At 40.6% G+C, this 27,107-nt stretch overlaps 1 protein-coding gene across 5 annotated transcripts; it reads left to right on the plus strand.

Moving 5' to 3' along the window:
- The first annotated feature begins 383 nt into the window (after window positions 1-383).
- Window positions 384-27,064, plus strand: clcn1b (chloride channel, voltage-sensitive 1b). 5 transcript variants are annotated; one of them, XM_046399157.1, is made up of 23 exons: window positions 384-811; window positions 11,137-11,359; window positions 12,508-12,639; window positions 12,771-12,899; window positions 13,089-13,222; window positions 13,608-13,685; window positions 16,354-16,432; window positions 17,916-18,041; window positions 18,591-18,675; window positions 19,036-19,137; window positions 19,661-19,745; window positions 20,009-20,164; window positions 20,279-20,348; window positions 20,439-20,549; window positions 21,344-21,557; window positions 22,307-22,440; window positions 22,914-23,089; window positions 23,179-23,260; window positions 23,356-23,438; window positions 23,688-23,732; window positions 23,852-23,956; window positions 24,951-25,037; window positions 25,339-27,064. In XM_046399157.1, the coding sequence occupies exons 1-23, from the start codon at window positions 761-763 to the stop codon at window positions 25,792-25,794; spliced, it is 2,943 nt and encodes a 980-aa protein (XP_046255113.1). In that variant the 5' UTR covers window positions 384-760; the 3' UTR covers window positions 25,795-27,064. The 5 variants fall into 5 exon arrangements, with proteins under 5 accessions (XP_046255113.1, XP_046255114.1, XP_046255115.1 ...); XM_046399158.1 differs by lacking the exon at window positions 16,354-16,432 and adding an exon at window positions 14,633-14,711 and having other exon boundaries at window positions 385-811; window positions 25,339-27,063; XM_046399159.1 differs by lacking the exons at window positions 384-811; window positions 16,354-16,432 and adding exons at window positions 8,212-8,282; window positions 14,633-14,711 and having other exon boundaries at window positions 25,339-27,062.
- The last annotated feature ends 43 nt before the right edge of the window (window positions 27,065-27,107 follow it).

A 27,107-nucleotide genomic window follows, 5' to 3' on the forward strand; every position in this document is an offset into this window, starting at 1 on the left:
TTATGCAATATGATCACTTTACCCTGCTATACAGTGGGTCACATAAGCAGTTTTCAGGGGGGCGTCTTCGGCCTGATTTTTTTTTTTTTTTTGGTCCCCAAAGGAGCACTGCCATAGCATGTGAGCATTATGTGGATTGCCTTGCATCATTGGCTGATTAGGTGTGAGCTGTCATAGGGGTGTCGTGTGCATCTTCCTGCTCACGTTGCAGGGGCAGCCCTATGGGGGGTGCCCTTCTAACCCCCACCAACCCCCCTGTCCAAACAAGAACAGTCCGTCGAAACACACACCTAATGGCCGGCTGGCAGGGAGTGTGCTGCTAAGGGCAACAAGTTGTGTGTGCGTGTGTGTTATTAGGTGTCTGCTGTTCTAATAAAGGAAAGCGCTGCGTCCTTCACTGCCTCATCAGGCATGGCTTTGCTGTGCTTTGTCTGCCTGTCTGATTTTTGTCTGTGTGTCTGTCAGGTCTACAGTGGAGCTGGATGGCTCGCAGCCTCTGGATCATCTGGAGAAGAGCGTGTTCGCGAAGGACGTCATCTGCGGTTTTTGAATTTCTCTGTGTGATGAGTGTGTTTTTGAGACTGAGTTTATAGGAGAGGGACAAACTTTGGAAAATGTTTGCATGTTTACTTGACTTGTTCTGAACTGTGTGCATATATAAGAGAGAAAGAGAAGGTGTGTTTGTGTATGGTGTTGCCCACGCCATTGGAAATGCTGGGGTGTCCAGCGTGGTTATTTTTGGATTAGTGACAGCGTGTCAATGGCTGCAGATGCGTCGCAAAGGAAGGCTCTAAGATACCAACAGACTCTGGTAGGTCTTTCCCAAAATCTCCCTTTCCTAACCTGCTGTCCTATCTGTCCCTTAAAATGTCTTGTCTCTTACCCTCTTCTCATGCTCTTCCACCTGCTACTCCCTCATGTCTTCATCTACCCACATGGCATTTAGACTCCAACATCCATTAGGGAAACCTAATCCTTTCAATACTTTTCTTTCTTAATTGTCTTTTGGTTAGTTGTTTTCATTTGCTGCATCCTTCCTCGTGCTCTCTCTGTCTCCTCCTCTGTCCTCTTTACTTCATCAACAAGATTTCTGCACCATAATGCCAAGTTTATCAGCACAGCCCTCAAACGCATTCTGCCGCTTTCACACCGCCCACGCCACGAAACACTGAGGGCGATAAATGAAAAGTCATCCCTGCAATAATCAAATATTTTATTATTTATTTTGACGCCTGTCCCATACTTGATTTCTTGCATTTGATGGCTATTGTTTTTGGGTGCATTTTTTTCTTTGTGACCACATATACCTACTTCTTTCTCAAGCTGCAGCCTTGTAAAGTCATTGCTGTTTTCACGTGTTGGCAGATATACTTATATACAGGAAACCTGAGCAGACAGGTTAGACGTACGTGTTGAGATTGAGTCATGTCACTACACCCTCTGGTTCATTTGTTTAAATGTTCATGCAGAATGATGGTCATTCCTCCCAGGAGTCTGATGTCTGCCATTTTTTTATACTCTTTTCATCCAAGCAGACCAACTCTGTTGACACAAATGACTCACAGCATCAGATTGTCTTTTTCAGCTCATAATTTGAAGCATCATGTTATGTCCATGGGTTTTTTTTAAAGGTCATTTTCTGCAGAGATGAATGTGAATTATAAGACAGGAGAATGACAGATAGATGAGCAGCTGGGGTGTGTATGTATGTGTTAGAGCAGCCTGAGCAACTGACAAAGTGAGGAGGAGCAGTGATAGTGTCTTTTTCTTCTCCTCTGAGACGATGGACGATTGCCCAAAGCAAAGCTCTTTATTCCTGGACCTCACGGAGCCCCTTGGGGTCCCGACAGGTCAGATATAAATAAGAAATCTCAATTAATCACACTATTTATGGGCTTGATGTCCCTGCGAAGTCTCACATCTCTCAGGTGTGAAGGCTGTGATGTTGTGTGTGTGTGTGTGTGTGAGAGAGAGAGGAAATTAGAGCCTTGAAGGATTTGAGGAGTTTATGTGTAGAGGTGTTAATAGATCATCCTAATATAATTTGATTATTGATCAGCAACAGGATATGGCAGTCTGTTTTCAGGTTGGTGGTTTAGCTGGACAAATCTTCACTGATGCACATTGATGCTCCAAGGCTACAAATGGCGTCTTTGTTTTTAGAGTTCCCTGTAAATGTCGAGGTTAAAACTAGGTCACATTTATTAATTTGTTAATTAATTTTTTATTTAAAAAGTGGAAGTTTTTGAGATGTTAGGAGTATGTATAACTGCATTTAAGTAACTACCGTACATATACTCATAGTAAGGACCTGTCTCACACTGAAATATAGACCTTTAAAGTTTGGTTTAAGGTTTAGTCTTTTTATCATTATACATTATAGGATTGCAGAATTAAATAATTATGTAAATAATTAAATAACGAAATTAAATAAGTTATATATTGAATTTCAATAAAAATAAAGAAATAGAACAGAAATGAGACAAGTCACAATTATAAAAACAGGGAACATTTCATTTTCCAGATCTGTAATTTCCTGCTAATTTTCTAAATAGTCGTACAACATTTTCTTAAAAGATAAGCTCAATTTCAACATATTCATTCTTGAAATTCTCAATGCATTTAATTGTTTTTACCAGTAGAGAAATTTTACTTTTTTTTTTTTTTTGAATGTGCATCTGACGTGCACTAACTAAAAGAAGGTAGTAATTAAATATAATCAGTTAATTGGAAGTGTACTAATTGAACATCGGCGCCTGTGGCTCAGGAGGCAGGGCGGTTCGATCTCAAATTGCTCCCAACGGCTGTCCCATCAGTGTGTGAGTGTTTGTGTGAATGGCTGAGCAGAGAAATATCATGTGGCACTTGTGGAGGTAACGTGTCACTCCAGATGAGCAGGTAGGCACCTTGCATGGCTGCCTCCGCCATCACTGCATGAATGTGTGTGTGAATGAATGAAGTGGCAAGTGTTTTGAGGAGCTGGCAGGCATGTAACTGCAAGTCCGTTTACAAACAAATGCAGACCTGGTGCAGAGGTGACACGTTTTGGCCACGCTTTTCCAGCTTCTCATAAACTTTCTGTGTGATCATTCAACATGTGCTTTTTTGTTTTGTTTTGGGGTTTTTCAGGAAACTTACTGGAAATGATTAAGAATTGTTTGGAAATTGTGTATCATAAAGTAAAGCATTAAAAACACTTAATGCGTGTAAGAAGGGTCCTTTTAAGCCAAATTTAGCCCAGCTTTCACGTCAAGATATCTTTTGACCTGCAAATCACCAAATTATTGCTTGCTGGGTTTGTAAAGTTATGTTAATTACTTCCAAGTCACACAGCTGTTGTTGACCCCCGACCTTAACAAAGAGGAAGCACCCTCTGTGGGCTTGTGCAACACTGACACACTCCAGCAGAGTAGCAGGAACCAATAGCGGTGTGCGCGCCCACACTTTATGTTTGTGCTCGCTTTGATGCAGCTGGTTGAATGTTATAGTTTGGTGGATGTGCTTAAAAGTGAGGCTGTGTGCGGAGATGAGTCTCATTCTGTGAGAATGTCAACAGCAGCGAAACAGATCTCATAAGTCTCAAATGTTACAGCCTGCTAAAGGGGATAATGTTCACCTGCCAAATGTCTCGCAGACTGGAATGACTGGGATGTAGACGATTAAGCCATTAAATTTCATATGATATCGCAGTCACTTGATGTGTCTTTTCAATTAGAGAGGTGGCCCTAATATAATAATGAAACTATGCGTAGTTACATCATCAGTTACAAGACGAAACAACACGTTAACGTGAAATAGCCAATAACTTGTTATTGTTTTTGCATAAGGGTTAAAGCCTGCCATCTGTGTGTACAACGGGTCTCCTGGGAGAGATGGACCGAAAGACAGATCAACAGCATGAGAGAGCGAGAGGTGCGGAGAAGTGTGTCAGTGAACATTGGGTCACACTGCTGCTAAATTTATCCACGAGTAAGGTTTCACCTCAGGGGTGGGGGGTTGGATGGATGGGCACAAGGGGTGGTGGGAGGGAAAGTTTCAGGGGGAAGAGTGAGGGAGAAAGGTGAAAGACTGCAGACAAAAGTTCAGTCAGAGGTAAGACGGCTTGGAAAAGAAAGTACGAGAAAATGTGTTCGTGGCATCAAAGGAAGAAAAAAATCAGATTTATAATGTGTATTTGTATCTTACAGCGCTGTTCAATATGGCAAACATGGAAGAAACTATATGAAGTGTAATAAGACTGCATTCCCCAAAAGCGTTTCAAGGCTAAAGTGATATTAACGCATATACTTGAATAAAGATTATCTTTGCCTTAAGAAACATGTCCCACAACACCAGCAACTCCAATAATTGGCTGCGGGAGCTCAAAAAAGAAACATAAATGTGATTTTCTGGCTCTTAGATTAGTTTCTAGCTAAAAGTTTGAACTTAAAAAAAAAGAAAAAAAAAAACACTTATATTGAGCAGAGTCGGGTCACCTTGGGTCATATTTATTTAATGTCTGTGTAGCTTTCATGGCCCTGGTGTTATGCATGTTGGCTCACTGGAACTGAGTGGTAGTTAATGTTACCAGTTTTACCGGTGTGTTTCCTTGACAGAGGACCTTTGCTGCATGTCATTCACTCTCTTGTTTCTTGTCACCACTGTAGCATTGACTCTAATAAAAACATAAAATTCTCAAGCAATACTGAAAATAAATGATAACATTGGTCACATTGTATATTGATATTTACTATAAGAAGGACAAAAGTTTAAAAACTGCATTAAACTGAGTCTGGGACATTTCTCAGGTTCTCCAGGCAGCAACACTCCACATTTATGGCCACTGGTAGTTGCAAGTGATAAAGCATCCAATCCCAACACATGCAAATTTAAAACACTACAATCCATTCAACTGGCTGAAGTAGCCATTTGTCAGATAAATGCAAAAGTTGAGCCCCGTGGTACCAAAAGACCAAGACATGACAAGAGAACTAGTGGGTCGCAACAGAACCGTCACAGACCCGTTTTAGACACCACTGTGGGAAAACGGCTAAAGCTGCCTATAAGAAGGAGTAGGTTTTCAAAGCAGGTCGTTCCACCTACATATTAGGAGATATGCCCCATACAGTTATTTTATAGGTTGCATTTAATGTATTTGTCAATTCATTAATAGTAAAATATCTTGCCTCAACACATATTTTTGTCATAACTTAAACTTGATCCTGGATTACCAAATTTTGGCATTTACTGCTAAAAACATTTGTTTGTTTGTGCTCAAGAACAAATGTTAGCCCAAAGAAAAAAAACAACAACAACATGATACTGAATGCAGAGCCAAAGCCCAGTCAGGCTTTAGTAAAGCATGTTATCTATGCTGAAGGCACTTAAAGTACAGTTCAGTATTATCCATCATATCCCCCACAATGTTAATATGGTTATGGTCTCCACTTAGTCAGCAGGTATTATTTTCATATCTCAAGCTTGTGTTGTCCTGCATGCATGGTATCGTTTATGATCCTTCTGCAGGAATCTGCTGGATCAACCGCCTGACTGAGAATCTACCCCTCTGAATTAAGAGCTGCTGACAATTTATTGTCAAGCCTCAAGTGTCTGTATTAACCTCTGCTTTCCCCTCTGTGTGTGTGTGAGAGAGAGTGTGAGTACTGCACTGACCATACCTGTCAGTCACCGCCATCTACGCTGTATGTAGGCAGGTAGCAGGTACGGTGTGTGTCCGTCACGCTGGCAAAGACAGGAAAGGACAGATGTAAGACAAAGATATCCAGAAAGGGGAGAACAGTATATCACAAGACACGCAAGAAAGTGAGCAGGAAAGTGAGCAGGAGGACGGCTGAAAAGATGAGAGAGCGGATCAACACTTTTGAAACAGTTCTGAATATAGATCAATTTCTGGTAAGGTTTATTATCTTGTATTCTGAAATATACTCTATAGCTTTTATACTGTATGCTAAAGTTTGTGAGGACTGGTGCATTCATGACTTGCACAAGCGGTAGGAGAAGCATTGTTTTTAATTGCCTCCTCCTTGTTTACTTACTTGAAAAACTGTGAATTTCATGTTGTGACCTCACTTATTACATCTACACTAGCTTTACATGAAAGGGCCTCCACAACTGTTTTCTTTTTCCTAGATGACTTGTTGTGAAGATAAACTGCGGGCTCATGCATAACACATCGAAATTTACAGTTTGGTTTATTTTTCTCTTCTGGCCATGCCGACGTGCCTTAATTAGAACATGACAGCTTGAACAGTGTTTGGACAAGGCATGGAAATGCTATTGTGCTGGTTAATTAGTGTATTCATTTGGAGGGTGTGTGTGAGTTGAGTCGAGTGTGTTGGTTTGGGAGGGAGAGCTGGGTGTGTGACGGGGGGTGAGTGTGTGTGGGGAGGGGATAATCTCCTGATCTATCCATCAGTGAGCGGGTCAGATTTTATCATTAACCTTGTGCTATGGGACAGGACTATATTGTTGTAAGGCCTCACCACACACACACACACACACACACACACACAAAAACACAAACATTAATTTAGCACACTGATAAGCACCCACAAACACAAACTTAGCATGCTTAAGAACCCGCACAAACACACACAGATATTTATGAATATGCAGTGCTGACTCGCTCTCTTGAGGGACGCAGGAATGTGCTATTATTTTTTTAATTAACTCTCAATGTCACACTGCCCTTCAACCTCGGCATCTATTAGTAGCTCCAACTGGGACTGAGGCTCCCTCTCTCTGTTTCTCTCTGCAGGCTTATTTCTGTTGTTTTTGTTCACCGTTTTTTTTTTTTTATCTGCTTAATTTCTGGTGTTTTGCAGAAATATCACCTTGTTAAAGCAGGCTCATAAAGGGCAGATCTGTGCATGCATTCAAAGCTCTGTACAGCTCACCGGCTTAATTTAACATTTGTATTCCCAGCAAAGCCAAGGAGGGAATTTTTTTATTTTATTTTCTCCATCCCACAAGACTGCAAAAAGCAGAACATTACAGGCTTGAGCTCTTAAGAGTGGAACACAAGAAACTAATAATGAGCAGTGCGAGTGTCAGAGCAGAGCCATACAGTAACACCTGACTGCTTCCATGTGTCCACAGAGAGAGAAAGTGAAGGAAAATAAGAATCACAAGGGGAGACAGAGGAAATATTGCTGAGAATAAATGTGGAGGGAGTGGAGAAAGGAGAAGGTGTTACATTTTGTTTGTAAGAAGAGTCCTGTACAACTCAAGTAAACAAAGACTAACTGATTGATTCATCCAGCATTCTTAACTTGGAGTGGGAAGGTCATTCCACAGTTGGAGAGTCAATGTTCAGAAGCGTGTGAAAGTTGGGGAGGTGTTTGTTACTGATGCTGTGTTTTGGACCTTGTGTTGCCCGGTACAAGGTTACATGGTGACACAAAGGTAAACACAAGGCTGAGAGATGGAGGCAGTAAGTCATCTGACATGAAGGACCTGCGGCTTTCAGTGTCTCTCTCACGCTGTCAGTTGTTTGTCTCTGTCTCCCTATTTGAGATTTATTTCCATTTTGACAATTCAGAGGACTTCACTTTTATTAATAGATCAGGATTAAAACCTTAACTGTCCCAAGAAACTTGAACAGTCCACTATAGTTTCCCAAAGTCCAATGTGACAGTCCAAAACAGTCCAAAACCTTTATACTATTTTATAAAGAAAAGCAGTAAATCCTCATATTTGAGTGAATTTTTTGGCATGTCTTTTGGCAATTAATTTCACAGCAAAATGTGTATTTTTTTTAAACATCATAAAATACACTACAAAACTTAAAATGACTGAATGATGATTTAGATGCATTTTGTGAGTAGATTTGTGTAATTAATTTTTTTTCTGTATTATTTTACTCAGTTGTATGTCGAAATTATACCGTAAATTAATATACACATATCAAACATAGGGATCAAAAGAAAACAGCAAGAAACAAAAAAGGATCTTTCGCAAGAGGAGGTCTTGACAGGGAACTGGATCTGGTCTTGGGCTAGTATTGCTGAGGTTTAATATCAGCAAATTACCTCAAATAATGTCAATCCAGTTGGCATGGGGTGGGTCTGCAGAGTATAAATCTCAAAAAAATAAATAAATAAAATAAAATAAAAATGGTGGCGATGAGAGGGAAAGCTTTCCAGATCTCTGCAGCCTGCTCTTCCTTTCTGCCAGAGGCCGCACCGCTGATGCTAGCGTAACACAGCAGTACTGTTACAGTTGCATTGTGGGTAATGTCGGCGCCAGATTTTGAGAAAGACAAGGAATGTATGGAGTAAAATGTAAGATGTCTGACGACTTTCCATCGTGAGTTTGACAGTGTTATCGGAGGGTAATACAAAATTGTTAGACTAGCTAAACTGTTTTACCTAATCCCTTTCATAAATTATTTCCATTTTGTCATTATTTAATACGAAATCTAACAAAACAAGCTAGCTAACAGTTTGTTGACTACTCAGCTAACTAGCAAAAAGAAATTTAAAAGCGGACTTACATTATCAAATAAAGACATTTTAGGTCAAAAATGATTTTCTCTCACCTCCTAAATAAAAGTGCTGACAATTGACCATTGTTGTGATACTGTCAAGCAACAGGCCTTCAACTAAAATCACTTATGTGAGCCAATAGTCAGTATAGAGGTACTCCATTACACTGAGAGTAGAAGAAATGTTGTGTTAATGGCTGGTGTAATGCAGAAGTACACAAACAAATTATGTACAAAGCAACAAAAGAAGATTAAGTTATTAAAGTGATGAATAGAAAATTTAGTTTGTAGAAATAACTATTTTGTTATTATTTACCTAAAGTCTTATGGTTGTGCTTTTTGTTGTGGCAGGACATGGCATGGGAAGTGCAGTGTGTAATTGATAAATCTTGTCCTCGCTGCAAGCAGTGCACAGGTTCCTCTCGCTGACCCTGGTTTTGACAGTGCCTGGTGCCAGATCCTGTTTGATAATGTTGATGGATTAGTGCTTTGGTGTTAATGTGTAGTGCAGTAGTGGTGGTTGTCTGTAGTATAGAAAAGGAGACAGAACAGGAACAGAGCTGCTACTGCATTATGTTAAAGACAACTGATGAGGAACAGGTAAAGACAGGAGGACCAGGGGCTCCATCTGGTCAGATGCTGGAGGGTGATTTTTTTCTTCTTTTATGCTCTGCTGTTAATGACATAATTCTCTTGTCTTTTTCTCCACAAGTGATTTTAGTGCATCTGTTTACATACTTAAATTGTCTTTTCCAGTTAGTCTTTAATGGGTTGTTTGTGCAACTAGATGCAGTTTAACAGTTTGTGTTTTTTTCCTGTCAGAGATGAGTTACACATCTAGTGTATGAATGTTAGTGTAAAAGGATATACAGAATAAATGACTATGGTGAATCGGGCAAAGTATATTAAATGTAATTAAATATTTCGATAAAAATAACTCAAATAGGATGCTAGCCAAATTGTTCAATCAAGTATGTAATGAGCTAACAAGAATTAATTTCATTCCCATAATATAGTTTAATTGATTCCAACTCCAGAAGAACTGAAAAGTATATTCTTTCTTTATTAGAATTTATCTCGCATGTCATTTCCTTTGCTTAAAATGCCACAAAATATGCATCAAGTTGCTATTTTCAAATGTTACTGTCTTGTTCTTTTTGTATAATTGAAAACCCAAATCATTTGTCTTCTGACTCAAATAGCTCAAATATGAATTTTAAGCATTGCTTTCTACATTTTGCACAATAGAAGTTGATGTTAGATTAAATTTAAATGGATCCAAAGTATTGTTAAAAGCAATGATAATAAGAGATCAAAACTATGATGGTTACACAGTGTAGTTTGCACAATATTGTATGTGTCTCTTCCACATCTTTGTCTTACCCTCAGTAACACACCCCATTATTTTGACAGAAAACCAAGCTCAAATAAGTGGAATTAATGTTCAAACAGGACTTTGCATAATTAAAACTGAGAAGAGTGGCTTGCCGTTCTTGTAGCTCTCACTGACCTACTGTTAGCTCAAAAGCAAACACTTGTTGGGCTCATAAAAGCTGTTAGTGGTGCAGCGTTGTTCTGAATAACAGTTTGTGGTTCATGGCGCTTAGTGAGGTTTAAAATAACGTGCTATGTGATTTAGAGGCATCAAAAGTTTTCAAGAGCCTTTAACAGTGTAACTGCTGGCCACCTGCTATGTGGTGTATTCATGTATTAATTATAAACTTCTATATCAGTCGCTTTGTCACATGGTTGTAGTGACTCATGTGTTTCAGTTGACTGGTTGTGTAAAGCATTTTTTGTGCACTTGTGAACAAAATCTTACCAAGAGATGGTGACTGAGCATCGTATTGTGATTGTTTAACCATTTTCACTTAAGAGGAGATTGTAGATTGTTGTTGCATCCTAATTTTATTATTGTTGGAAGTAACCATGGGCAGTTATCTTCAAGCTGTCGTTCTGGACCTCTCATCCTGGGCCTCATGCTTGGATGTGTCAGCTCTCCTTTCCTGTGTGAACATGAGACAGAAATGTGTGGCAGCCAGCCCTCCATATGATTTAGCGTCTTGCTTTGCTGTGTGGTGGGATGCATGTGATCTGTAGGTTTCAGTTGCACATCGTGGCTGCACCTGGATCTGCAGTATTTTAGAGCTTCTATGGTTTTAACAAGTGCTGTGCAAACTGATCACACTGGATTATAGGGTGTCGTTTTTCTGTCCAAGTGTGTGTGTGTGTGTGTGTGTGGTTGTAGGTGCAAAGTGCACGCATAGTTGGAAGGGGAAGATGTGGAATGTTCTCTCTTCCAGGATCTCTTCCTCTGGCTCCTCTCCAGCCCCTGCCTCTTTTCAGGGAGGGGTTTTTCCGATCTCTATGCCCATTTTGTCTATTTCTGTCTGCCAGGGTATTCAGGTTGGTGTGTATCCCTTACATGCACGCCGCACATTCCCCATTTCTTTCTCGTTATCTCAAGACTCTGCACACTGGATCTAGTTTTATCCTTCTCCCAAGTCTCAGTTATCAGAGGTATTTCTCCTCCACTTTCCTCTCTTCTCTATTACCTGGCATTTTGTTTTCCATCTCTACAACCTTAAAAACATTTGGTTTCCATGACTTTTTGCTTTATAGTGATTGTCAGTGTTTCCCCTTGATTACAGCTGTACGGGGAGTACAGAGAGCAGCTCGGAAATTTTGCCCGACGGGAGGCTGCCCGTTTGCTGACAGAGAGACAATGGAGAAGACAGGCAGGGGACAACGCCACAGCCACCGCCCGCAAAGGGCATGGCCGGCGGCATCATCATCATCACCCTGTGACCTTGGAGTCTCACCACAGCCACGCCTCATCTACCAAGAAGCCTCGACCCTACTCCAAATGCCAAGGTGACCACTTATTCTACTAAAATGCACACATTTGATTAACTGTAAGAAGATACAAACTGCAGTGACAAAGACAATTTTGAGGCACTGGCACAGTTTTTCTTTTTTTGTGAACCTCATGTTTATCAAACCATATTCTGGAGAGAACAGCATTTATCTGATGAATTCAGTTACTGGTTACCTTGCACATGATGATTTTACTTGCAACATGATGACCTCATAAAGCATGTTACATTACTATAGTTTAATTAGGCTGCCACATGAGACAGTTGGACTTGACTCCACCCCAACTTAGGGCACTCGTTAGGAGTTTAGACATATTGAGGTAATAAGTCCTTTAATGTACCCCACCTAACATAAAAACAAAGTCTCTAAATATTAATTTGGATTTTTCATATTTTCTTCATCATTCAACATGTTCCCCAACACGAAGACCTAAATACTGTTTCAAAACCCTCTCCACCTTGCATGAGTAAAAGATTTGTAATATTTATTTGTCAAATTAAAGAGTTTGGTCTAGACCTGCTCTAATTGGAAAGTGTCATGAGACAGCTGTTGTTGTGATTTGGTGCTGTAAATTATTAACTAAATAAACTGAACTGAATTGAATTTTGTCAGCCCAACAGCAATTTTGAATGTCCTAAAACACACTGTTTTCATATAAAGTGTTGCAGTGTTTTTACTGTACTGTGTAAACTTTAGAAGAGTTAGAGGTAGAATGTAACACTTCAGTACTTGTACTTCACTTGGTTATTTTAAAATCCTGCTATTTTATACCTGTCAATATATCTCATCCTGTGCAGCATCAAATTTTACGTGCTTATTTTTTAAAGTTAGCAACTTTATGTATAAGCACAATTTTGAAGTCAGAGTATTTTTAGATGAAGGAGATGCTACTTCTCCATCTACTACCAGTGAATGAGCCCATGATTTTTGTGTTGTTATGACTGTTGTTCCAGAGAACAACAAACATATGAAAGTTCATTCTGTTCATTTTGTACAATACCTCTGTGATAACTACAGCATTATCACTGTGCCCATAACCACATGGAGTGATTCCCTCTCAGGCATTACGATAACCAGCTGCCAGTAATTAAATCAAGAGATAAATGGATTCAAGATGAATCATTAATTTTATCTTTTTCACCCAGATTGTTTGGCTCGTGTGCGGCGGTACATAGTCACCAAGATGGGGGAGGACTGGATATTCCTAGTTCTTCTTGGTCTGACTATGGCTCTGGTCAGCTGGAGTATGGACTACGCTAGCGCCAAGAGCCTCCAAGGTACCACAGGTCAAGGTCAAAGAGATCATTACTGTCAGATTTGCAGTTTGATAAAGCAAGATTGTGGTTTCTACTCTGTGATTTTTCTATCCTCTTTTCTCTTCCTATTTCTGTCATTTTCTCTCTTTCAGCCTATAAGTGGATACATGGGGAGCTTAAGGGCAATGTGCCGCTCCAGTACCTCACCTGGGTTACCTATCCCATGATCCTTGTCATGTTCGCCTCGCTGTTCTGTCACCTGGTTTCCCCACAGGCCATCGGTAAGCTCTCCATCACCTGTCAGACTCTGTTATTCTCTCTCAGCATCTGGTTTTTCCTCTTTTTGTCTCATTTTGTATGTTTTCAGGTTGTAGGATGGTAGCATTTTCTCCACTCTTTCTTTATTTACTACACTCACCAACCTTCTACACAGTCTAGTCTCCTTCTCCATCCTTTCTATGTTTTTCTAGGTTCTGGTATACCCGAGCTCAAAACCATCCTGAGAGGTGTAGTGCTGAAGGAATATCTGACCCTCAAAGCCTTCATAGCTAAAGTCATCGGGCTCACTGCTGGCCTGGGCAGTGGGATGCCTGTGGGCAAAGAAGTAAACAAACCAATCTTTTAATCTCTTGCTGTTTTTCTCTGTATCTATCACCATTCATTGATCCAGCATCCTTTTCATCATCTTTCTTGCTCTCTTTTTTCCTTTCTCCACCACTTTATCTTGGAGGGCAATAAATCATCTTATGTCATGTTTTTCCTCTCTCGGGACAGAAGCAAATTATTCAAGTCCTCAGCAAAGCAGTATTCATTTTTCCCATTACAGTAGCAGGGCAACTGTCATATCCAGCCATTAAACAGTGATTTATCTGTCCTGATACAACATGTCCCAGTTTAGACTCCCTGTTTTACGGGAAATAGTCAGTGTCTGTGTAGATAACATTACACGTAGCTCATGTGCATCAGTGATTTCTGCTTTTCACCTCTAGGGTCCCTTTGTCCACATCGCCAGTATCTGTGCCGCAGTGCTAAGTCGATTCATGTCCATCTTCTCTGGAGTCTATGAGGTAAGCTGAGGCCTTGACCAAAACAGGCTACATCAGCCATAAACCTCATGTCTTCAGTGCACTTATGAAGAACTGGAATACAGTATTTCCATCATAACTTTGTTGTTGTCTTGGGTGTAATTACAGGGTTCCCACACGCCCAAAAAATCATCATATACACATTTGATGAAATTAGTTGCCTTGATTTTTAGCCATGCTAGTGACAAGGCTCAACCACTTTGGTGCCGACTGACATTTTCCAACATGTACTGGTTGGATTTCTATTAACTTTTGCAGTTATATTCATGGTCTCAAAGTTATGTATCATCATGACTTTGGTGATTCACTGACTTTTTATCTAGCGCCATCATCAGGTCAAAATTGAAATTTGCCTGGTGTTTTGGTTTATGGCCTATACAGAAATTGTGATATTTCCATTAGCTTCAGCTGTGGGCTACTACTACTAACAAGGCTGTATATTGGATGACCATGAATATATCATACTCAGTCTTTCCTTTCTATCAACACGTTTAAAATATTTTACTATATATATTTTTAACTTGAAAAGATTTTAAAGTGCAAATCATCACCAAACATGCCATGCAGTTTTGTGTCACTAAAATTCATTAAAAGGTCGTTCAACTTGATTAAAGTGGGAACCCTGTGACTGTTGTCTCCTATCTTTCTCTCCCACCTGGCTCATGCCCTCCCCACCCCATTTCTTTTGTCTCTTTGTTTTGGCTCGCCCCATCGCACCTCGTCTGTGTTTGTGTCTCACTGTATTAATAGTGTGATAGCAATGTCTGGCATGTGTATTAACAATGACCTCCGATATCCCTGTCTCCCTCTTTCCCTACTCTCTGTACCCCTCCTTGGCTTTCTCATTCATCCCTGCGTGTTTCTGTCCCAACTCCTCCATCTTTCTCCCTCCACCCTTATCTGTCTCCACCTTTGACCCTTAACCCTAGAATGGCACCCATAACCAGGACCTGTTGGTGTGTGCGTGTGCTGTGGGAGTGGCCACCTGTTTCGCTGCTCCCGTGGGAGGCAAGTCCTACCCTGCTCTTCCCCCCTGACTAGCTCAGGCATAGGTCTCTGGTCAGTTTAGTCCTCCTGAAATAACATCAGCAACACATGGAGGTTAAATCTGACCTCAGACCAGTGCCCTGCATTACAAGTGATGAATAAAACTGAATATTTAAATATATAGATTAGCCTGTCAGTAATAATGTAGCTGAGACTGGGGTTTTACATTTTTTTACTTTAAAGAGATAATTCAACATTTTGAGAAATATGCTTATTCACTTTCCTGCTGAGATGATAAGATTGATACCACTCGTATGTCTGTAGGCTAAATATTAAGCTTGCAATTAGCTTAGAATAATGACTGAGTACAGGAGTCATGCTCACTCTGTCTGAAGGTAAAAAAAAATCCACCTACCAGCACATCTGAAGCTCTAATTGAAGCCGTGTTCATATCATTTTGTTCAGACGGTAATTATATGCAATCCCAGTCATGGGACAAAAAAAAAAACATCGGCAACATTGCCAACAATACTCACACTAATAAACATTCATACAATAAATTCTTAATCATAAAGAGAGGTTTATGTTTTCTGTCTGCTTTGTTGATGAACAGCAAATACCCAGCACGACAAGAGAAAGCTAATTTAGGCTAAGTGAACACTCCCAAGTCAGAAAACTTTTACATTTCTGTTTTTGCCTGGATTGAACAAATAAATTATGAGCTCTTAAAGTGCTTGTGGGCAGTTTTATTATTATTATTATCTTTGAACAGAACCAGACTTGCTGTTTCTCTCTGCTTCCGTTCTTCCTGCTAAGCTAAGCATATTGACTCCAGGCCATAGCCTCATGTTCTGTGGACAAACATGAGAGTGGTATCAATCTTCTCATCTAACTCTCAACAGGAAAACAAATAAACGTACTTCCCAAAATGTCAAACTGTTCCCTTGAACCTTGCCTCAGATCAGCATCAACAGTGATGGATTCAACCTGAATGAATATTGATTAGAGATGAGCCTGCCGGTAACGCTTTACACTAGCCTTGATTTGTAAGGTTCTTCCTGCTGTCCTGAAATTAGTACTGAATTTTTTTTTTACTGAATTAGTATTTCACAGATTAAAAAGCTTAGATTAATCTAAAAAACCACGCGCTCTGATTTTGAAAAGATGTATAGGACCTCATATATCAAGGTCATGAATAATCAGTGAAAATATTTTGTGTCTGCTACTCTTAATTTTTGGTCTGCAATCAGCTGCGGGAATCTGTCTCTCGGGACAATGCGACCACTTTGTTTCCTGATTGCCTAATTGCTTCCTCTAAGAGTGATTGCTCTCATTGGCATGTGCTTTCTGTGCTTGACATTCTCTTGATGTTATGTTCCCCCCTCTGTATCACTTTTTCTACCAGTCTTCAGTGAGCATTATTTATTCACTTTATTCCATTTTGCTTCCCTTCTGTCACTTCTCCCCCTGTGGTTCCCCGTTACGTCCTCTCTACCTTGATCTTTTATTCTCTCTTTCGCCAACTCACTCTCCTGTCTGTCTACGCTCCTCATCACCTTCATTTTCCCCCTTCATCATCTCACGCCTTTCATCCCTCTTTGTCTCTCCCATCCCTCTATTTTCCTCTTGTTTTTTCCTCTCCCTCTGTTTTCTGTGTCAGTAGAACCCTTATGGTTACACAGATATTCTGACTGTTGGCTGTGCCGTGGGTGTGGGATGCTGTTTCGGCACTCCACTAGGAGGTACTGTACAACTTGCACACTGCCGCATACAATCAAAACTAATGCACCGAGTATGCATATGTACTGGATCATACTGTACTGAGGCTGTATCTGTACTTCTTGACTACTACCTGAAATATGTTAACAACACAGGGTTTCAAAACAATCCATTCTATGTCAAGACATTTCCTGCTGTAATTTTGAATGTGAGTGAATGTTTGTGAAACAGCACCTAAACAAAGTACTAATCATTATAATGACGGGGAATTCTCCTGGCATCTCAGAGATTTGTACACCTTTTCTTCTCCTCCTCATGAAGTTGGTTATGCCTTTGCATCCTGTGAATGGAGGGGGAAAAAAATACTATTCTTCATAAGTTGATCACAAGTACAACTGTGTGAACAACATGTTTCACTGTAAGTTTCATGGGGGTTTATTTATAATATTCCTATGAAAAGAGCATTGAATAGCCACTGCTGAGCATCCATCTCACACTGGGTATTTAATTAAATTAAAGTTATTATGGGTTTGGCAAAAGTGATTGCAACAATTAATCCAATCTCTGATTGGTTTTGATAGGAGAGTACCTAGTTAACATAACAGCCCTACTGCTCCACCTTTTACATGTCCATCCCAACAGCAGAGAGCTGGAGGCATTTTCCTTTAATCAAGAGAAAATTAATTGGCAGCAGTTTTGGTAATATATTGATAACCTTTAAGTAAATTTAAAATGAATAATCCTTTGCTTTGACTCTGTTGCTTTTAATGTGCTATTTTGTTTTCTCCATTTCCCATGGCAGAGAAGGAGTAAACTGAGCTGTTGGTCTGACAAAACGAAAAATTTAAATACGTTAACGTCATCTTTGGGAAATAGTAATAGACTTTTTTGAGCAAACTGTTAATCAGTAATTAATTGGTAGCTGCATCTCAGTATATATATCAATATGCAAAACTGAAAACATAAATAACCCACTTTTTCAATCGTGATGGGAAAAAAATACGTTGTTAATTCTTAAATATTATTTATTTGGTCTTTTTGGTCTTCTGTTCAGCTGTTTTTATTTTGCTCAGAATGATGTTTCTGATGCCTCAAATGTTTATTTTATAGCATCACATGCTGATTATGCTCCTCTGTTTGTGTGTGTTATTTTGTGTGTGTGTGTGTGTATTATATTCACTCCCCATAGTTCTCCTGTTGTGAATAATTACACCCTTCAGCTTCAAGTGTTTTTGGACTCATTCTGCTTATTTAACTAATTTATTTTTCCTCTCTCTCGCTCTCTCTTTTTCTCTTTCTCTCACCCTCCTCTCCTCCTTTCACTCTCTCATTTCTTACACTATCTATCCCCATCTCTCCTCATTAATGCCTCCTCTCCCTCTGTCCTTCCTTCTCTTCTCTGTCTCTCTCTCTCTGTCTCTCTCCCCGTCTCTCTCTCTCTCTCTCTCTCTCTCTCTCTCTCTCTCTCTCTCTCTCTCTCTCTCTCTCTCCCTTTGCCACCATCAGGGGTGTTGTTCAGCATTGAGGTCACGTCTACCTACTTTGCTGTGAGGAATTACTGGCGGGGGTATTTTGCCGCCACGTTCAGTGCCTTCATATTCAGGGTGCTCTCTGTTTGGAACAAGGATGCTGGTGAGAAGCAGAGTACATACACACACACACACACACACACACACACACACACCACACTGCTGTAAAACACTGCTGAGCTGGCATGTTATACAAAGTAGCTGAATGTGAGAACTAAGTAGTATTTGCTTCTTTAGATAAACCAGAAATTTTTCAAGTCATCACCTACAGTATATTCATAATCCACCAGCACTACAGAATGAAATATTCACAACTTGCACTCAAACCCTTGCACCTTACATTTCCTTTATTGTCTCAACATAAAATATATTATAATATTTTCTAAATATTATCGGTAATTTTTAAGATACAACTCACAGACAGGATGACTTTAAGATTATATAATGTCTTAATGCAAATCCTTAATTTTTGATTTGACATTGTAAATAGTAATGAATAAACCCTTTTTGGGCTTTTCTTCTTGTACACCACATGTCTTATGCTTTCTCTTTGATTTTAGCTTGTACAAATTAATGAAACTTAAGATATTGTACACAGAAATGAGGGATTGATGTTGTATGATTTTCTTTGTTGCGTCTTGTTTTCTCTCAGTCACAATCACAGCTCTCTTCAAAACGAATTTCCGGATGGATTTCCCCTTTGACCTGCAAGAGCTGCCAGCATTTGCAATAATAGGGTGAACATATTTATGAATACATGTGTGCCTGTGTGTGTGTATATATGTAATACACACAAAATATGTAGGTATTAAGTCATATTGTTTATTATGAATCTAGTGAAGAAAAAAGAACAATATTTTCCTCTGATATGTAGTGGAGTAGAATAAGAGGGTGGACATGAAAAGAAAACACTACCTCAAATCTCATCAAATTTAAGTACAGCACTTTACTACAGTAAAAGTATTGGTCACCTTCCACCAGTTATAGGTATAGAAATAGTCGTTCCAGTGATGTATTCTCCCCAGTACATATCATGTCCACACAGTAGCTAAATGTTTGTTTCAAGCAGTAACAGCAAGTTGTTTCTCTTGTTTTAGCATCTCATGTGGCTTCCTGGGGGCGTTCTTTGTCTACCTGAACAGACAGGTGGTTCTTTTCATGAGAAGACCGACAGCACTCACACGCTTCCTAACCAAACAGTGAGATCTCAGCACACATACACTCACACACACACAAAGCAGGAGAGCACACCAACAGGACCATGCACACCATACTGCTGTAGATTAATGAACCACTCGGCTATTAAACTACAGTAATTCTGGTAGCAGACATTGTTCCAAGAAACTCAAACCACTTATGCATTCAAACCCAATTCCTCTTAATGTATCTTAGCCCCACTCTCCAAACTCATCAGTCTCACAACACTGGCCAGTACAGCAGCAAAGCCTTAACAACCTTTCAACCAGTTATTCACTCAGCGTGGAGATTCACTTATCCTGTGAGACTCAGCAGTCAGGGAACATTAGTCTCCACCATTAGAGAGCAGCATGCAGCAGTACCAGGAGAGGCGTAGAATCAGCAATGGCACACGCTTGCACCAACACATTATTTCTGTTACAAACATTCCTTATTTTGCCATGTCGGAGGTTTCTGAAAATACACTGGGCTTCCTTTTAATGACAGTGTGTTTATTTGTGTGTGTGTGCGCGTGCGCGCACACAGTCGATTGATCTATCCAGGTGCAGTGACACTGATCATCGCCACCTTCACGTTTCCTCCTGGATTTGGACAGTTCATGGCTGGAGAGGTTAGACTTAATCGACCTCATGCTCTCTGACTTCCTTTTAATGCATGTACATTATTGATTATTTTTATGTTTGTATGAAAACAAAGAAAGGCTGTAATAATTAGAATTTTATAAGCCACTTAAAAGGGAACCTCAGATTCCCCTTACAGATTTGAGGGAGCAGCACTGCATATGTGGGACAAGTTGTGTGAAATCCTTTGTGGCTCCAGAAGGAGCTGCACAAGTCTGATAAACTGTGTCTGTGCTTCTTCCCCTTCTGGCAGCTGATGCCCAGGGAGTGTATTAACTCCCTGTTTGATAATTTCACCTGGACCAAAATCTCAGGATCTCCAGCTCCGCCTGGCCTGGGCCGCTCCTCCGCATGGCTCCATCCACATGTCAGCGTCTTCCTCATTCTCCTCCTCTTCTTTGTCATGAAGGTATTTCTTCCTCTTGCTATGTACAGTGACATGTTGGTTTGAAATATATGTGATAGCATGAAAAACCCACGGGATTGGTCTCCATCCTGCCTTGATCCTGTTTTTGTGCTGTAGTTCTGGATGTCAGCAGTTTCCACCACAATGCCCATCCCCTCGGGTGCCTTTATGCCAGTGTTCATATTAGGTAAGAGGATTTTGTAATGCGAGCGCCGTATCTCCTGCTGAGCTTCAGTTCAGTTTGTCTCGAACAGTGTGTCTTATCTTTCTGCTCAAGGAGCTGCTTTTGGACGCCTTGTAGGAGAGATCATGGCCACTCTTTTCCCAAATGGAATCCTGTTTGATGGGATAGTCTACCGCATCCTGCCGGGAGGCTACGCTGTCATTGGTCGGTCTTCTAATCTTAGTGCTGTCCTCAGGTTCCAATAGACACTGAGACTTACTTAAGACTTGTAGACTTGCGAAAAATGAAATAATGCCTTGAATGAACAGCTTTAAAAGTGCTAGATCCCAAGAATCCCAAAAATCCCCCAAAATTACCATTCTGTCCTGGCATTCAAACTTCTCTTCCTGTGGTTGAAACATGTTGTTCTGGCAGTTTCATCATTTTCACTTAACTTTATAGCTTCTATAGAATGTCATTTTGAATATGACTTTATAATCTTCCCCAAAAAAATATTTGAATTTCCACAAATTAACCTTGTTAAGTCATTGAAAATTGTTGTAACGTGTAAAGTGTTTCCCCACGAAGTCAATGGATGTCAACTTAACCGGTTATTAAGAGTAAATTTATAATGCTATTTTATATTTTTGTCCAGTATGTGCTGGGAGAGGCTCTAATACTTCATGATGCTACACATTATCATCATACAAAGTTAATAAATGTGACAGATGTATATTTTTAAGACTTGATGCTTCAATTTCTGCCTCCCAAGGAATAGCAACATTGTTCATTTCTCCCTTTCTCTCTCTAGAGAAAAGCTTCAAAAGTTGTACTTCTCTCTCTTTACTTTAAAGATAAGGTAAGATAATAAAGGCCTATCTTATTTTATCTTATCATATCTTTAAAGTTAAGGGAGAGAAGTACAACTTTTGAAGGCCAAACCAGATCTCTGTTCAGGAATCAGATGCTAGAATAATGCTCTATCCTTACCACATATCCTTCCCTCTGCTTTCTGCCAGGTGCAGCAGCAATGACAGGAGCTGTCACACATACAGTTTCCACTGCAGTAATCTGCTTCGAGCTGACTGGTCAAATCTCCCACATCCTACCCATGATGGTGGCAGTCATCCTAGCAAACATGGTGGCCCAGGGTCTACAGCCTTCTCTTTATGACTCCATCATTCAGGTGAAGAAGCTGCCCTACCTGCCAGAACTGGCTTTGGGGCACATCAGGTAAAGTAAAAACATTTTGTGTGTTTATGCACCTGTCGTTAGATATGGCCAGTAGCTACTTCAAAAGTGCTGCATTTTTGTTTCAGTCAGTGGCTTTGTTGCTGAAATACCTGTGAGGAAAATATAAACTCATTGGTATTGGAGAAGGAGATGTGGTGTTTGGTTTAAGAGCAGCTGATTTCTTAGGAAGATCTCTCCCCGCCGCACCTTTCAACTGCTACAGGAGCAAAGAAAAGATATCCAGGATGGGAGTCCAGCTTGGAGTTCAGGTCTTTTCCTGGCTAGTGTCCAGTCACATGAAAATGAAATAAATGAAGTGGGGCTCAGGATGGCCAAGTGATGGAAAATCGGATCTTTACAATGATCCGTGTCCACCACAGCGTCCCAAATCAAGTGTTGCACTTGACTGCTGGAACTGACAGGACGAGGGGAGGCGAACTCTGTTTCCATCACTGATGCTTGGTGCTCAAAAACAGTTAAAGTTTAGTGAACTTTTATATGAAGATGCCAGCCATATTATCATTCCTCATCCTTGGTGTATATATATTTATATGTATATGCATAATAGCATATATTGCTCTGTTTTATTATTTTTATCCTATTCTGTTCTAAATATAATTATGTATATTAAGTTCCATGCATGTAACATGAAGGAGACTAAAAAACATTCATTGTGCAATCCAGTGTTGTACAAGGGCAAATAAATTGCCTTAACTCCTTGATTTATTGTAGCGTCTCTGTATCCTCAGCAAGTACAACATCTTTGTGGAGGACATAATGGTGCGCAAAGTGAAGTTCCTGTCTTCTCATTCCACCTATCGGGAACTGAATCATCTGCTAGAGAGCACAACTCTGAAAACAATCCCCCTGGTCGACTCGAAAGGTTGGGTGACTTACCGACATCAGTACCACCTTTTCATGTCTGTCTGCTAAATGTGAGGCTACACAAAGAAGAAACTTAGCTTAGCTTAGCTTAGCTTAGCATGGGAGGCAGGGGGAACAGCTACCCTGCCTCTATTGAAAGGTGAAAAATTACCTACCATCATCACTAAAGCTCACTAATAAACATGTCGGAAACTCAAGGAAAACACACATTTCCCACGTACATCCTCAAAAAACTATTTTAAACCTTTTTTTATAAACATCTGATTTGTTCACCTTGGTCTGAGAATGATGTAATAATGTTTTTAATAAGCCTTAGTGATGCTGGAAGGCTGATTTAGTTTAATAATTAGCTGTTTTTTGTGCTAAGCTAAGCTGGCTGTAGCTTCCTATTTAACATGGCGAGAAAAAGCAATTAAGCATAGTTCATAAAATGTTGAATTCCTTAATTTCCTTTAACACTTCTTTCTGTAGAATCCATGATTCTTCTGGGCTCCATCGAGAGGACAGAGCTTCAGGCCGTCTTTGACTGGTGGCTCTCGCCAGAGAGACGAGTCTTCGAAAGAGGTCAGAGCTCACCAGGCTCCAAAGTCAGCTGGGAGTCCTTCACTTTCGTTGATGAGGAAGGTGGAGAAGAGAGTGCAGACAAGGTGGAAGAAATAAACTAGAAAGTAACTTAAGCAAAGTAGTTTAGCTTGAAAAATGTATGCTGCAGTTACCAGCCATGTTGTTCCTACAGACTGCTCCAGTACAGGAAGAATGTAACGGCCCCATGCCGTCCCCACAACCTCAGGAGCCTTCCACCAACCACACAGGCTCAGGTAGCGTAACATTTCCACTGCATATTAAGTAAAGTCCACCCATCAAATGTTGCTTCCTCTCTTCTCTTACATGTCTTGCCATATCATGTCCTCAGACAAGCGCAAGCTGCCATCTGTCAGGAGGACCCTTCAGAGACTCTTCTCCTCCACGTCTTCTTCAGGCCAGACTGAAACTCAGGTACGCCGCTAAGATCAACCTCGCATATTCATTACTTTGGCCCCACTGATCTGCTGTCGAGTTGGCAGTGACACCTCAAACTGGGGCATCACTCCAACATGGCAGCTCGAGCCTGCCTTGCTAATGCGATAGAGGAACATCACATGATGCATACATAACGGAGCTGACATGTTGCACAGTGGATGATTACATGAAACTGTCAGGGGTCATCTTTTCATCATGAATATAGCTGTTCTCTGCTTTTTTCAGGAGACCACAGCCCCTCCGTTGACTGACACCATGTCCCCAGAGGAGGTACTTTACCTTAAAGATTCAGCATTCACATCAGTTCATCCAATGGAACAATTACAGTAGAAAACACTGTGTACTCCTAAGTTCAAGTCTCTTGTCTTTCTTGTGATTGGCTGATGCAGATTAAATCCTGGGAAGAGGAACAGCTGGATAAACCAGTCGATATGGAGCAGATACGTATCGATCCCTCACCATTTCAGCTGGTGGAAAGAACATCTCTGCACAAGGTGACAACAGCAACACCTGGGTTACTTGTTATCACATGCCAAAATCATGACAGACATAATCAGACTCTGATTATGCAGTTTTAAGCCATGCACAATTGCCATTTCATATTTCCAGGCAGCAGATTAATTTGACTTTTTGGGAAACGTGCTACATTTTTATACCTCACTTTTTGTACTGATTAAAGAAACAAGACAGAACTTGAGGTTCAGGTTGCACTTGGACTGACTTTAACCCTGCATAAAAGCATGCAGCCATCTGATTCATTTGAAATGAGCCAGTCCATTAACACAGGTTGGGTAGAAAGGCAGGACATTCATTAATCAAACACTCAGCTGTAAGCTAAGCAAACTGTCTCCTGGCTGTACTGTCATGTTTAGTTTACAGACATGCCACTGGTATCAATGTTCTCATCTAAATCAAGGAAGCAAATAATAATGTGACCCAAAATATTAAACTTTAAAAGACAGGACATTTTATTCTCACTTGTTTAATAACATCTTTGTTCCATTTGTGTTCTTTCATTTTCACTCAGAAAATAGATTTGAAGTTGCCATCCGCTTGAGCTTAGAGACTGCACATTTTTAAACAAAAGCTGGAGTTACAAACTGGGATGACTGGAAGACATTTGACAAAAGGGTCTGATGTTAAGATTTGAGTGATTGGTGGTGTAAGATCCAGTGACACTGGAGTTTCACTAGCACCAACAGGGTCAGAGGAGAAATGGGTGGGGGGGCAATATGTACCGCTTCCCGCACCTGCCTTATAGCATAGGTAGCCCGTTGACAATTTCTGGCCCACATAACCTCCAATCAGATGAGCTGCTTTTGAATTTCATGCTGTAACTCATGCTATGTAGCAAAGCCATATATCCCCTTTCTTTACTCAAGTAGAAATTGTTTACAAAGAATAGTGCAGCCATGCAAGCTGAGTACTGTCACACTACAGTACGTTTAACACTGACTGGCTCATGTCCTCCTCTCTCTCATTACTCAGACCCACACTCTGTTCTCTCTGCTGGGTCTCAGTCATGCCTATGTCACCAGTATTGGAAAGCTGGTGGGTGTCGTGGCACTGAAAGAGGTAAAGTCGCTTTGTTTTTCCTCTTCATTTTTTTTTCTTAATCTTAATGTTTTTGTCACCTCTCCTGGTCTGATCCAGTAATGCAGTGTGACAGCGAGATGTGATGATCTCATGTTGTGGGCAGTTGTTCTGTCACAGGGTGCATCTTGTTTTACGCTCTGATTCATGCAATTATTCCACTAACTGTCCCCAACTCATATCCGTTGATGTTCTCTTTAGCCATGCAGCATTATCACTTCAACACATTTTTCTTTGCTTTATGTGCGTTCAATCTCTTCAATCTCTTCCTCTACTCTGACAGTTACAGAAAGCGATAGAGGGCTCAACTCGCAGTGGGGTGAGGCTTCGTCCCCCTCTGGCCAGTTTCAGAGATGCCAGCAGGAAAACCAAGAAGCACCAGCCTCCCTCGTCAACCCCTTCCTCACCCACCCGCGACAGAGACCTGTGGGGGGAAGGGAGCAGGAGGGAGGGGGAGCTGGTGAGGAAGGAGTCCAAGGAGGATTCCCGAGGGAAGGCGTCATCTTCCCGAGGAGCTCCCGGATGTGACACTGATTCCTGCTCCCCCAGCACCACAGGAAGCTCCAGTGCCACCACGGGAGATGCTGACAGTGCCTCACAGGAGACAGCATCCCCCTCTACTTCCTCCCCTACCTCACCTTCATCACCTGCCTCCTCTGTGTCACCCACCAGTCCTGTCCTCACACTAGCCTCCCTGCAGGAGGAGAGGGAGAGCGAGGAGTCCGATGAGCCCATATAGGCTGGGTTTAAGAGAAAAGACTTTTCCCTTCTTTTGGTTTCACTCCTTTTCCTCAGAGACAGATCTGCCGCCTGGGTGGAGGAGTCTGGCTCCCCTGCACCCCCCACAGACATTCAGCTCTCAACGAGCAGGATGAGCTGTTGGACACACAGCTGCTGAAACTTGTAGAATAGGATATTTTTTTTCTACTCTTACAATAATCTCACTTTTTAAGTCAAAATCTCAGGTGCTTTCCTGTGTCTTCTAAACTGCAAACATGTTCAGTCCTACATGTCAGTAATGTTCAGTGTCCATCCATACGTATCATCAGAGTATATCAATGTCTGTTAATTTCTTTATAGTAACTTTGATTAAAAATTAACTGACAGCAATGAATTGTATGATAATCAAATAATATATTAATGAAGACTTTATTAATTTGAGCTAAAAGCCAAAGAGATCACTCATTTGAAATTTACTGATTGAGATTAATTTTAAATTATAATTTACATCTGCCATATATTTGCTGTACGGTTAATATTCAAATCATTACTACCAGTCTGTAATTTTTAAAAATAATAAATATTATAATTGTCTACTACCTTATTTTGATTATTTACAACCAACCGGGCTGTGCTTGAGCACGGCACCAGTGATTTGAGCTAAATGCTAAATGATTTAGCAGCAGGTATAATGTTTACAATGCTGGCATGCTAACATTTGCTAATTAGCACTAGACAGCTGTGTCTGATGGAAATGTTTTGCAAGTACTCCTCATTCATTTGGATGCAGCCAGTTCAACGATGCGGTCACAGGCTAAAGCAAGGACGTCCAGTGGCCAATCAGATACATTCCACTGCAGATTTCTGGTAGATTATAACATGAACACTGTATTTCTACTGTTTGGCACATGATTATTGTGATGAAGTTTGACAGCATGAAAACTTTCTAGAGTTGTAAAATTCTCTCTTTGCGCTTTAACAATAACAGTGCAATCTTTCAGCATCTGATAAGCCTTCAAAGTCACATCTCTACAGGCTCTCCTGGATAGTACGTCATCTTGCCTGTATGGGACACCTCTCACCAACAGCGGCCACTTGCATCCTTTGATAGCCAGTGATGCTGTTCCAGTATTCAGGCTTGAAAAGCGACTCTTTCTAAGCATATAAACATGTTTGTACTGTGAAGGTCAACAATGTGCTTCAGTTTTTGATTCCTATGTGAGCTTGAACAAATAAGCAACTGGTCCCTGCAGAGGAGGCCCATCTCTGAGAATTTGTCATTAATATTCTCCTGGCATAAAATCCCTGGTAAAGACTGGAGAGGATTGGTTT

Source organism: Scatophagus argus, chromosome 9 (genome assembly GCF_020382885.2).
Source record: "Scatophagus argus isolate fScaArg1 chromosome 9, fScaArg1.pri, whole genome shotgun sequence".
NCBI classification, from domain to species: Eukaryota; Metazoa; Chordata; class Actinopteri; family Scatophagidae; genus Scatophagus; species Scatophagus argus.